The sequence below is a fragment of the Clinocottus analis genome, unplaced genomic scaffold, assembly GCF_023055335.1.
Source record: "Clinocottus analis isolate CAN_PGR_092001 unplaced genomic scaffold, fCliAna1.0.p SCAF_3, whole genome shotgun sequence".
Taxonomy (NCBI): Eukaryota; Metazoa; Chordata; class Actinopteri; order Perciformes; family Cottidae; genus Clinocottus; species Clinocottus analis.
Genome location: NW_027176042.1, coordinates 163,176 through 175,718, shown reverse-complemented (window position 1 = coordinate 175,718; position 12,543 = coordinate 163,176). Strand labels below are relative to the sequence as shown.

Genomic DNA, 12,543 nt, shown 5'->3' with positions numbered 1-12,543 from the left:
ATGGTAGAGCGCTCGCTTAGCATGCGAGAAGTAGTGGGATCGATGCCCGCATTCTCCAAGTGACTTTGGCTCCTATTCTTATTTGGAAGTATGAGCATTATGGGACTTCTTGCACCAGTTGAGCTGAAGACAGCAACTGTGTTTTTATTCCACCAAAACTTGGAGTAGAAACAGTAGAATCACTGTTGTTTAACAAATGAATCATGGAAGAGCAAGACATTTCAGACTTTTCTTGCTTGAAATGAGCAATTTCTAATCTTAAAACTGCATTTTGCTTGGGTCTTGAGCTCAATGGTGCACATTACACCCATGACATGGCAGACCAAAGCAGAGTGGACTGCGACGAGGATGGGATTCGAACCCACGCGTGCATAGCACAATGGATTAGCAGTCCATCGCCTTAACCACTCAGCCACCTCGTCGTCTCAGTGCCCTTGCGTGAAAGGTCCGATCCAGTTCACCTTCCAAACTGATTATACAGGTCTGGAATGTTTGGAAAAGTGTGACCTGGCGGGGGTAGAGGAGGAGATATAGGCGTCTCTCTTGAGAACAGGCAGGTAGGAGGAGGCCTGGCACGTTGATCCGTTGCACTTTTCAGCAGAGGGGAATTAGCTCAAGTGGTAGAGTGCTTTCTTTGCATGCGAGAGGCAGTGTGATTGATGCCCACATTCTCCAAGTGACTTTGGCTCCTACTCTTATTTGGAAGTATGAGCATTATGGGACTTCTTGCACCAGTTGAGCTGAAGACAGCAACCGCGTTTTTATTCAGTTCCAGGCCATTTTTTGTGTTTTTTGGGCCTGGGAAGTATAAAAAAGCGTTAAATAGCGGGTACTAATCACTATACGATCACGGCCACATGCTTATTTTTTAACACAAAAACCAGCTCACACATCATTCAGCCTTTTTACAGCTGTAAATGTACTGGAATTAATAGTTATCAGAGCAGGAACTTGAAAAACTAGCATCAAGCTATACCATTGTTCAAGAATTGTTTGAAGTTCAGGTGCAACTTCAAATGTTCAGAGTACATGTCAGATTAGATTTTTACAGTATTATAAAGGGACTTGTTGTACCAGGATTAACAAGCTAAAGAACTGCACAAGCTAGCCAGGAGTCAAACCTAGAATCTTCTGATCCGTAGTCAGACGCGTTATCCATTGCGCCACTAGCCCTACAGTGATACTTTTGCTGTAAATTCCATGATGTTCCAGCATTTCATGCAAACTGTTGTGAGTTTTATTTGCTGAACAGATGGAGAACTGCCTTTTTACAGCTGTAAATCTACTGGAATTAATAGTTATTAGAGCAGGAACTTTAAAAACTAGCATCAAGCTATATCATCGTTCAAGAATTGTTTTAAACTAAGGTGAAAATTCACATGTTCAGAGTAGACGTCAGATGAGTTTTTTTTACAGTGTTATACAGGGACTTGTTGGACCAGGATCAATCTGTGAACAAGCTAAAGAACAGCACGAGCTAGCCAGGAGTTGAACATAGAATCTTCTGAGCCGTAGTTAGCCGGAAAGCATCAGGCCTCGCGCAGAAAACATGATTGAAGCTGTCAAGTTTGACACTGTGTTAAGCAAGACGAATGCCAGTGTACAACAACAATAGCTTAAACAATATACAATTCCAACATGCTGCTGTGACCCGGATTTGAACCGGGGTTGCTGCGACTACAACGCAGAGTACTAACCACTATACGATCACTGCCACATGATTGACACAGTGCTTATTTTTTCACATAAAAGTCAGTTTACACATCATTCAGCCTTCTTACAGCTGTAAATCTACTGGAATTAATAGTTATTAGAGAAGGAACTGTAGCTGTCAAGTTTGACACTGTGTGAACTAAGACGAATGTCAGAGTACAACAAGAATAGCTTAAACAACACCAACATGCTGCCGTGACCCGGATTCGAACCAGGGTTGCTGCGACCACAATGCACGGCCACATGATTGACACTGCTTATTTTTTAAAGTAAAAGTCAGTTTACACATCATTCAGCCTTTTTACAGCTGTAAATCTACTGGAATTAATAGTTATTAGAGCAGGAACTTTAAAAACTACCATCAAGCTATATCATTGTTCAAGAATTTATTAAGATAAGGTGCAATTTCAAATGTTCAGAGTAGACGTCAGATAAGTTTTTTACAGTGATATACAGGGACTTGTTGGACGAGGATCAATCTGTGAACAAGCTAAAGAACTGCACGAGCTGCAGACCTGTTTCTTGTTGTTAGCGGCTGGTTCCCCCTTCGATCTTGCTTCATTTGAGAAGCTGACTGACATAATTGTGACTATCAGACACCAGCAATGAGTTTGAATGTCAGCTAGTATCCCACGTGTCTCATATTCTCGAGTACCACACTGTATTAACCCAAATGTAAACCGGTATCCCCAATGTCAGTCTCGTATTCTAGAGCACCAGGGTTGCGACACTCTAAATGGGCCAAATAAGGGTTTTAACTGAAGGGGTGTCCTTAAGTGTGGGTCCACGGGGTCTGATGGTGAGCCGGGTCATGGGGTGAGCTCCAGTGGTGGGTCTGGTTCTCAAGGGGTCTCTTAAATCCTGTTGCCCGTTTCCTTATGCTGTGCATTTACAACTTGGGGCATTTTGACACCTGTCCTGCCAGCGGAACGCTCCTCGTCAAGGAATCCTGGTCTTCCGCGTGACAAGCGGAGATACTGTACTCGATACGAAAGAGGATTGATGAACTTGGATTTTGGGTTGGTTTTTCGGGATATACAGGGAATACAAAGAATGATAGCGTGAAAATGTGAAAGCTAAATGCACATTTACTGTCCCTTCTTGTGTTACATTTTAGTTCATTCAATTTTTGTGGAACTATGCTAAGCCCTTTTAGTGCATTGTTGGTATAGTGGCTAGCAGAGCTCCCTTCTAAGCATTTGACCAGGGTTCAATTCCCAGCCAATGAATCTCAATGATAAGTATGTCCTACACATGGTGGCTGAACATTTTAGGGTTACTTTCTTAAATAAACAAAGATTTCTTTCATTGGAAAAAAAAAGTCCTTGAACCGCCGAAAATGTCTTGCGAAAGATCAAAGTTGTGCCTTTAGAAGTACACGCCAAATTTTGTGGCTACTTGCATTGTCTCACTTATCTCTATATCACATTTGAGTTTCACAAAAGCATGGGAAGAACATGGCAGTTGTTTTCCATGTGCATAATGAAGGTTCCACCGAGAGTTGAACTTGGATCACTGGATTCAAAGTCCAAAGTGCTGACCTTTACACCATGGAACCAAGCTCTTTAGTTTCCTTATTGTGGTTGAAGGTAAATCTGTCAGTTCCCAATGTTACGCACTGACTTACATTTCAGTTCATTCAATTTTTGTGTCATCATGCCAGGCTCTTTTTGTGCATTGGTGGTATAGTGGTGAGCATAGCTGCTTTCCAAGCATTTGACCTGGGATTGATTCCCAGCCAATGCATCTCTATGATCAATATGTCCTGAACATGGTGGCTGAACATTTTAGGGTTACTGTCTTAAATAAACAACGTGTTCTTCCGTTGGAAAAATAGTGTACTTGGATCAACCCAAATGTCTTGCGAATGATCAAAGTTGTGCCTTTGGAGTTACACGCCAAATTTTGTGGCTACTTGCATTGTCTCACTTACCTCCATATCCCATTTGAGTTTCACAAGAGCATGAGAACAACGTGGCAGTTGTTTTCCATGTTCTTAATGAAGGTTCCACCGAGACTTGAACTCGGATCACTGGATTCAAAGTCCAAAGTGCTGACCTTTACACCATGGAACCAAGCTCTTTAATTGCCTCGTTGTGGTTGAAGGTAAATCTGTCAGTTCCCAATGTTACACACTGACTTACATTTCAGTTCATTCAATTTTTGTGTCATCATGCCAGGCTCTTTTTGTGCATTGGTGGTATAGTGGTGAGCATAGCTGCCTTCCAAGCAGTTGACCTGGGTTCGATTCCCAGCCAATGCATGTCTACGGTCAGTACGTCCACTTATGTCCGAGACATGGTGAATCAACATTTTAGGGTTACCGTCTTAAATAAACAAAGCCTTCTTTCATTGGAAGAAAAGTCCTTGAACCGCCGAAAATGTCTTGCGAATGATCAAAGTTGTGCCTTTAGAAGTGCCTGCCAAACATTTGTGGCTACTTGCATTGTCTGACATATCTCCATATCACATTTGAGTTTCACAACAGCGTGGGAACAACGTGACAGTGGTTTTCCTTGTGCATTATGAAGGTTCCACCGAGACTTGAACTCGGATCACTGGATTCAGAGTCCAAAGTGCTGACCATTACACCATGGAACCAAGCACTTGAGTTTGCTAGCCCCTGATGGGCTGGGGGAGGGGGCGTTGGGGGTTTGTGGCTGGATGATGGGCCTGTGGGGGATGGCGTCAGGACTGCTGCATTATCTTTCAAAGCGGCAGTAGAAGTCGTTCAGCTCGTTTGCCAGGCGGAGGTCGTTCATGGAGTGGGGGGTTTTAGGCTTGTAGTTGCTGATCTGCCTGAGACCTCTCCCGACAGAAGTAGAGTCACTTGCTGAGAGCTGATGTTGCAGTTTCTCAGAGTACAGTCGTTTAGCATCTCTCACCGCCTTACTAAACCTGTATTTTGACTCTGTGAACAAGTCATTGTCCCCACTCCTAAACGCCTGGTCCTTCTGCAAGCGTAGCGTTCTGAGCTCTGGTGTGAACCAGGGTTTGTCGTCGTTGTGGCTCACCCTGGAGCTGGATGGAACATAGCTGTCCTCACAGAAGCTGATGTATGAAGTTACAGCCTCTGTGTACTCATACAAACTGTTGGTAGCAGTCCTGAAAACGTCCCAGTCAGTGCAGTCCAAGAACGACTGAAGATCCTCCCAAGCCTCACTGGTCCACTTCTTGAATTTCCTCAATACAGGTTTGCAGAGTTTTAGTTTCTGCCGGTATGAGGGAATCAGGTGAACCATGGCGAGGTCAGAGTTTCCCAGTGCAGCACGAGGGACTGCGTGATAAGTCCTGCTGATGGTGGTGAACAGGAGTTTTAAATATTAGGCATCATAAAAATGCTTACTGCACCTGGTATTCCCAGGTGGTCTCCCATCCAAGTACTAACCAAGCCCAACTCTGGTTAGCTTCTGAGATCAGGCGCAATCAGTGGGGTGTGGCCATAAGCTGAAAATGTTGTGGCCAAGGTGAGTTTTATTGACCTGGGGAGAATTGGATGTTTAATTATTAAGCATAAAAAAATCTTACAGCACCCGGTATTCCCAGGCGGTTTCCGATCCAAGTACTAACCAGGCCCACCTCTGCTTAGCATCTGAGATCTGGCGCAATCAGTGGGGTGTGGACGTAAGCTGAAAACGTTCCAGCCAAAGTGAGTTTTCTTGACCTGGAGAGAACTGGATTTTTAAGCATAGAAAAAGATTATAGCACCTGGTATTCCCAGGAGGTCTCCCGCCCAAGTACTGGCCAAGCCCAACTCCGCTGAGATTGAACGGGATCAGGAGCAATCAGAGTGGTGTGGCCGTAAGCTAGAAAAGAAGTGGCCGAAGAGAGTTTTGTTGATCTGGAGAGAACTGGAGTTTTAATTATTAGGTTAAAAAAAGCCTACAGCACCTGGCATTCCCAGGAGGTCTCCCGTTCAGTACTGACCAGGCCCACTCTGCTTAGCTTCTGAGATCGAACGAGATCAGGCGCAATCAGAGTTGTGTGGCTGTAAGCCACAAAGGAAGCGGCCAAAGTGAGTTTTATTGACCTGGAGAGAACTAGAGTGTTTATTGTTCGGCATTTAAAATAGCTTATAGCACCTGGTATTTCCAGGAGGTCTCCCAATCAAGTACTGACCAGGCCCAACTCTGCTTAGCTTCTGAGACCGAACGAGATCTGGCGCAATCAGAGTGGTGTGGCCGTAAGCTACAAAGGAAGTGGCCAAAGTGAGTTTTATTGATCCCGAGAGTGGTGGTAGAGCGCTTGCTTGGCATGCGAGAAGTAGTGGGATAGATGCCCGCATTCTCCACCTCTCTGAAAGACTTTATTTTCTGATACTGATGGAAAACAAGTTTGTTGTTTAAAGTGTCCTCCGCAAATAGGGCAGGATCAGGGAGCATCTTGTTGCAGTGGCTGCTGGCCTACCCTATCTTCATTGGATCCCAGTGGAGTCCACAAAGTATTGCAAAGATTGCAACTACCAAATGTCACCATAAAATTCAGTTCCAGGCCATTTTTTGTGTGTTTTTTATGGGCCTGGAAAGTTGAAAAAAGCGTGACATAGCGGGTAGGAGAATAGGCGGGTAGGAGAAGGCCTGGCACGTTGATCCATTGCCCTCTTGTGCAGAGGGGAATTAGCTCAAGTGGTAGAGCGCTTGCTTTGCATGCGAGAGGCAGTGGGATCGATGCCCACATTCTCCAAAGTGACTTTGGCTCCTACTCTCATGTGGAAGATTTGGAAGTATGAGCATAATGGGACATCTTGCACCAGTTGAGCTGAAGACAGCAACCGCATTTTTATTCCACCAAAACTTGGAGTAGAAACAGTAGAATCACTGTTGTTTAACAAATGAATCATGGAAGAGCAAGACATTTTAGACTTTTCTTGCTTGAAATGAGCAATTTCTAATCTTGAAACTGCATTTTGCTTGGGTCTTGAGCTCAATGGTGCACATTATGCCCATGACATGGCAGACCAAAGCGAAGTGGACTGCGACGAGGATGGGATTCGAACCCACGCGTGCATAGCACAATGGATTAGCAGTCCATCCCCTTAACCACTCGGCCACCTCGTCGTCTCAACGCCCTTGCGTGAAAGGTCCGGTCCAGTTCACCTTCCAAACTGATTATACAGGTCTGGAATGTTTGGAAAAGTGTGACCTGGCAGGGGTAGAGGGGGAGATATAGGCGTTCTTTCACCTCCTCCTTTTCTACCACTTCTTCATCTTCTTCTTCCTCCTCTTCGTCTGCTTCCTCTTCTTGTGAAAAGGAGCCGTATGCGGAATCTTTGCTCTCTCAGTCTTCCTCGTCTTCCTCGTCGTCCCACCTACAAACTACAAATGTTTCGTTGCTGCTGCTGTAAAGTGATCAAACTGCTGTAAAGTGATGAAACTTCTGTATTTGATATTCTCTCTGTGGTGTTGAACTGCAGCTTCAGCCCTCATTCTTATATTTTACTTCAGTTAAAGAAGATTTATTGAAAGAGTTAAACTGGAAAGAGCTCTTCAGTCTGAGTCATGATTCTGAATATCATCTTTTTAATTAATTATTTTGTTCCATGACAATGAAACACTATCAAGTTGTGTGGTGTTTCATAAACTGTTGTCTGCATATTCTTATGATCAGATTATAATCTTCATATAAACCATCACAGCATAATGGGATATGAGACACATATATATGACACACAACGTTAGTGGGATAACGTATTTAATTCTGCATGTTTCAAACTGAACAAACAGTCGATGTGATGATCCTGCAGACAGACAGGAGGAGACAGAGACTGTGCTCACCTCTCTTTTGAGTCTTGGTCAAGTTTTATGTCTCATTAAACATTATTATAATCAAAACATAATCAAATGCAAAAACTCAAAATAAATTTCATGTTAATTCACAATATGCAGATAATAGTCTGCTTTCATATCAAAGAAAATAAATCAAGACACATAACTTTTCTGATACACTTGATAAAATCTTTATTGTATTAAATGTTGAAAGCATCAACACAAGCAGGAAGACGTTCATGTAGAAACATGTCATGAGAGAAAGAGAACCAGAGAGAGAGTTACAGAGTGAGACTGAGAGCAGTAGCAGACTGGAACCAGTAGCAGAGTCCCAGTGAGGCAGCTCAGGACTGGGAACACTGGTCTCTCCTCAGTGTCTCTGAGAGCGGAGTCTGGGAGCCCTGGCTGGCCTCACAGGTCACAGAGCCCACCTTCCTCCACTGGTCTGCAGGGAGCCTCAGGGTGCTGCTCCAGCTGTAGCGGCCGTCCTTCTCCAGCACCCCGAGGCTGCTGCTCTCCTCCCAGCTGCTGCTGCTGCTGATGCTGCTGCTGCTGCTGCCGTCCACCTTCCAGGCCAGACTCCAGTCTGAGGGGAAGCCCTTGTTGGCTAGGCACATGAGCGTGGCCTTCCCCTGCTGCAGCTCCTCAATGGAGGGGGGCAGCACCGTCAGGGTGGGACGGACATCACCTAGGAGACACCAATCAGCTTAGAGGACGGGGACCACACAGCTGTCAATCAAGCACCACGTGGACACCTTTACTGTGAGAGAGTTGGTTTTCTCCTATAAGGAGTTTCTGCCAGATGTTTGTTCTGCTCCACCAGTCACTCACTCACACATTGTTTCACTTCCCTTTAAGAAGCCTCTCATGCAGATCAGCACAGAGAGAATCATCGTACAGAACCACCAGAAATATATCAAACTCCACTGAGATGAAACACCAAGACGTGGCCCAATATTACAACTGCATCACTGAAAACCTTAAAGAAACATTACTTTTAAATATTTAGTCAGAAGTTTCTGATGTGGATGTCAGTTGCAATTCAAAAGTGTTTAAAATAGTTTCAAAATTTGCAACACTATTTGACACAATGAAGAAGATTTTACACATCATGAAATACCATCTTCATCTTTACTCTGTTCAATTTGATTTGAATCCTAATTTTTTATTAGGGTCTAAAATTAAATATTATTCTCGTTATTTAAAAAAAAAAGAATTCAAGTTTTATCTGTTTTAAATTTAAAGTTGTTTAAATTTTAGGACGACATGAACGTGTAAAGACAAGTTTAGTGACGCTGCTCTGAGTTAGTCTCCATGATAAAGGTGGAGATATAAAAACACTAAACATATTTTAAATGTAACCAAAGTATTTTTATCTGCCTCGAACATCCTCAAACTGAATTGAAAACACAACTTTACAAAATGATATTTAGTAATTTAGTGCAGAAACTTACTTCCAACATCCAGTCTGGTTCCTCCACCAAAAGTCCACCACAGTGACACAAAGTCATTGAGCCGCCGTACAAAAACCGTCTCTGTGACTCTGACTGACTGAACTACATCTACAAGCACTCAAGAAACTACTTCCCATTAAAGTTGGAGGAAATGATTTATTCTCCAGTTTAAAGTTTGACTTTTGAAACAACATGTTTCTGTACTTTCTGTTGCTGAAGTGAACTTTGTTTCTTTGTGCAACATTTTTGATGAAAATGTCGTTCATAAAAATTCAAAGAAAACTATTTTTCCTACATTGTTGAATATAATAATGAATCCAAAGACAGTTGACTTCTGAAATAATAAAAATGTTAAACATTTGACTTACTTCCAACATTCAGTCTGGTTCCTCCACCGAACGTGTACCACAGTGACACAAAGTCATTGAGCCGCCGTACAAAAACCTCTCAGTGTAGAGAGACACGGCTCTCTGACTCTGACACCAACAAACTCACCAAACTCAGTCACAGTTTACACACTTCATGTAAGAACTGGTCCAGATGTTTAAACCTGAGTCAGTAATGATGCATATGAATTTAACAATGAATTCATTAAATATTAGACATCCATGAGCAACATGTTTTGAATCATAATTTTCGTATTGTTTACTTTACAGGGACAAATACACACTGACCAACAGTAAAACTGTAAGTGAGCCAAAGAGGCTAATTTTCATCTGCTGTCCCTGGCCAGTTTTTATTTACAATAACACAAAACTAATTCATTCAATATGTATTCATATAAAATACTATAGGCACTTAATACATAAACACCAAACAAGACAAATACACATTTGCACTGAATAGACAGGCAGGACAAACAGCACATTAATGTTTGCACATCTGATGGGCAACAAGCCATTCCCTGAGGCCGTGTTTGAACTTTTTGTATGTTTTTTTTGTTCGTATGTTTGATGGAAGAGCATTCAATGAGTTTGCTGATTTAATGGAAATATATTCCTAAAGACAAACATGTATTCCTGCCAATTGTTAATAATAGTGTTTGTGGTACACTATAATAAATAAATTGGCATTTTGTTTAAATTTGTACCAAAGTGATGTTGATTTGTGTTTTAGTGAATCAGGAGGATTTTACAAAACATTCTTGAATAAAATGTTTTCTTCAAAATGTATTTGTCAAATGTTAGACATCTATGAGAAATATTAACTTGTCTTTCAGTAAAATTAATTGATGATTGATCAAGTTATTCCTGAAGAAAAACATGTATTCCTGCTAAATGTCAATAATGGTCATACATGCATGTTTCTTGTACACTATAATAAATAAATAAACAATATTTGTTTAAATTTGTCCTACAACGAGAATGAATTGTGTGGTAGTGAATTAGGAGGATTTTACAAAACATCTTATGATAAAATGTTTCCTCTAAACTCAAACTAAAGACTGAAATGAGCTCCGACACATTCCTGATCAATACTCTGATGAAGTGATTGATCCATTGATAATCAGCATCATCAGAGTCATCAAGTCCCTGTTGGAGTCCGTCAGAGCATTTCCATAGAGAGCCACTTTGCATCAGCAGCACCATGCTCCAGTGCTCTGGGAGACTTTATAGTCCTGAGAGTTGGACACTGGATGACTGACAGCTGTCCTTCATCACAGCAGAAGACACAGAAATCCTCCTCATCAAAAACATGACTTTGATCTGCGTCCTCATGTGGACTCTCCTCTGCTGCTGCTTCACAGGTAAAGTCCAGAGAATCAAACTCCTCTCCTCTATGAACATCGTCCCTCTGAAGTGAAGCCGACTAAACCGTGACGCTGCTTTATGTCTTTGTCTCTGTGTCCTCAGAGTCCAGAGGACAGGTCACAGTGACTCAGCCTGGAGCAGTGAGCTCTGCTGTGGGAGGCTCCGTCTCCATCTCATGTCACACCAGTCAGAACGTTCATACTTGGAGCAGCTATCATGCGTTAGCCTGGTACCAACAGAGAGATGGAGAAGCTCCTAAACTGCTTATTTATCGTGCTAGCACTCGACAATCAGGGATTCCAGCTCGTTTTTCAGGCAGTGGATCAAACTCTGACTTCACTCTGACCATCAGTGGAGTCCAGACTGAAGATGCAGCAGTTTACTACTGTCAGAGTTTTCACGTTATCAACAGTCAGTATGTGTTCACACAGTGAAAAAGTGTCGTACAAAAACCTCCATCAGTCAGACTGAACAGAAACTGAACTGACTGCTGCAGCTGGAAGCTACTGAAGAGACTGATACACTTCACTGAAGACACACACACACACACACACACACACACACACACACACACACACACACACACACACACACACACACACACACACACACACACACAATCACACAATTCACAATAAAATGCATCAACATCTCAGACTTCTCATCTCAGAGTCTCACATCATGAAATCAGTTTGTTTGCAGATGACAGACTTTTATACATCATAAAATCTTCATTCATAATCTTCATTCATAATCTTGAGTTGATAAATAATCAAAGCAGGTTTTCTCTCCACACACTTCTTTAGTATATGAACATCACAGTTGAATCTATAAATTGAAGTCTGGATCTCAGGTAATTAAAATATTTAACACAATAAAATCCTCTGACAGAGAAATCAAACCTACAGGCATTTAAACAGTTCATCCAAATTAAGAGAAATATTTTCTCAACTTTGCAGAATATTCTTTTTTGTGTAGCCTACTGACAGTTATACTGATACTTTAATATATAATGGACATGAATTATCTTTATAGTGCTCAAAGATTTGAAGAAAATCGAGAAAACTTCCCATATAACAACTAAAGTCCTGGTTGTTTTTATTGGAAGTACTTTGTGTTAAAATAATAGACCTCATCAAACCCATTGTGATGCAGCAGTTATGCACAGTGCCACAACACATTACACTTATTTGTTACATTCATGACAAGGACAAGGTTTTCTATTAGACTTGTGATTTCATATAAAACCAAGAAAGTTGCTTATTTGTTAAAAAAGTCCAAGTGACAAAGTATGTGTGAGAAAGGTCACCCATCACCTGAAACAGAGAAGGAATGATCATTAAAGTTTATTGAGGCAAAGATACTTTCATTGAACTCATATGAAGTCTTTTTATCTGTCTCTACATGAGCCCTGAGACAAACCTGTCCAGGTGTACAGATCCTTTTTTGAAACATCTCTTGTTTTTTGTTGCATTTTTTATTCAACACAATAATTGTGTATATAGAATTTGAATATGAACAAAAATACACATTGGAGACGTGACAAATACTATTCAGTTTGATAGGTTTTAATAATTAAACACAATCAACATCAACCAAACCGCCAATGTAAACCATCAAAGGTTCTTTATTCCTCAACACTTCATATCAGATGCTTTAAACAGAGCGAGCCGTCACCAGTGAGGAGGAACCACCCTGACGTGTTGAGGACAGCTACACTTCACTGACTCTGTGTGTTTGCATATGTGTCCTGCCTCTCTGCTGCCAGCCGTTAAGAGGCCAGTGTAGATCAGTGGCTGTCCAGGCCTTTCAGAGACACTGACACGCCGGCAGCACGATGATGATGTCACTGACTCTACT

At 41.9% G+C, this 12,543-nt stretch overlaps 6 non-coding genes, 3 pseudogenes and 1 gene segment (V, D, J or C); 1 reads left to right on the top strand and 9 right to left on the bottom strand.

The window, feature by feature from the left end:
* Positions 1 to 340: 340 nt before the first annotated feature.
* Positions 341 to 422, bottom strand: trnas-gcu (transfer RNA serine (anticodon GCU)). Its single transcript has one exon. It is a non-coding gene; the product is annotated as a tRNA-Ser (tRNA).
* Positions 423 to 3,199: 2,777 nt separating this feature from the next.
* Positions 3,200 to 3,271, bottom strand: trnaq-uug (transfer RNA glutamine (anticodon UUG)). The gene has a single exon. It is a non-coding gene; the product is annotated as a tRNA-Gln (tRNA).
* Positions 3,272 to 3,716: 445 nt separating this feature from the next.
* On the bottom strand, positions 3,717 to 3,788 carry trnaq-uug (transfer RNA glutamine (anticodon UUG)). Its single transcript has one exon. It is a non-coding gene; the product is annotated as a tRNA-Gln (tRNA).
* A 116-nt stretch (positions 3,789 to 3,904) lies between these two features.
* On the top strand, positions 3,905 to 3,976 carry trnag-ucc (transfer RNA glycine (anticodon UCC)). Its single transcript has one exon. It is a non-coding gene; the product is annotated as a tRNA-Gly (tRNA).
* A 266-nt stretch (positions 3,977 to 4,242) lies between these two features.
* On the bottom strand, positions 4,243 to 4,314 carry trnaq-cug (transfer RNA glutamine (anticodon CUG)). Its single transcript has one exon. It is a non-coding gene; the product is annotated as a tRNA-Gln (tRNA).
* A 738-nt stretch (positions 4,315 to 5,052) lies between these two features.
* LOC137797756 (5S ribosomal RNA) lies at positions 5,053 to 5,161 on the bottom strand (annotated as a pseudogene).
* Positions 5,162 to 5,592: 431 nt separating this feature from the next.
* Positions 5,593 to 5,709, bottom strand: LOC137797635 (5S ribosomal RNA; annotated as a pseudogene).
* A 74-nt stretch (positions 5,710 to 5,783) lies between these two features.
* LOC137797444 (5S ribosomal RNA) lies at positions 5,784 to 5,902 on the bottom strand (annotated as a pseudogene).
* Positions 5,903 to 6,688: 786 nt separating this feature from the next.
* Positions 6,689 to 6,770, bottom strand: trnas-gcu (transfer RNA serine (anticodon GCU)). Its single transcript has one exon. It is a non-coding gene; the product is annotated as a tRNA-Ser (tRNA).
* An 899-nt stretch (positions 6,771 to 7,669) lies between these two features.
* Positions 7,670 to 10,234, bottom strand: LOC137796012 (Ig kappa-b4 chain C region-like). The segment is given in 3 exon segments: positions 7,670 to 8,166; positions 9,301 to 9,376; positions 10,229 to 10,234. Coding segments are annotated over 3 exon segments (426 nt in total).
* Positions 10,235 to 12,543: the final 2,309 nt, after the last annotated feature.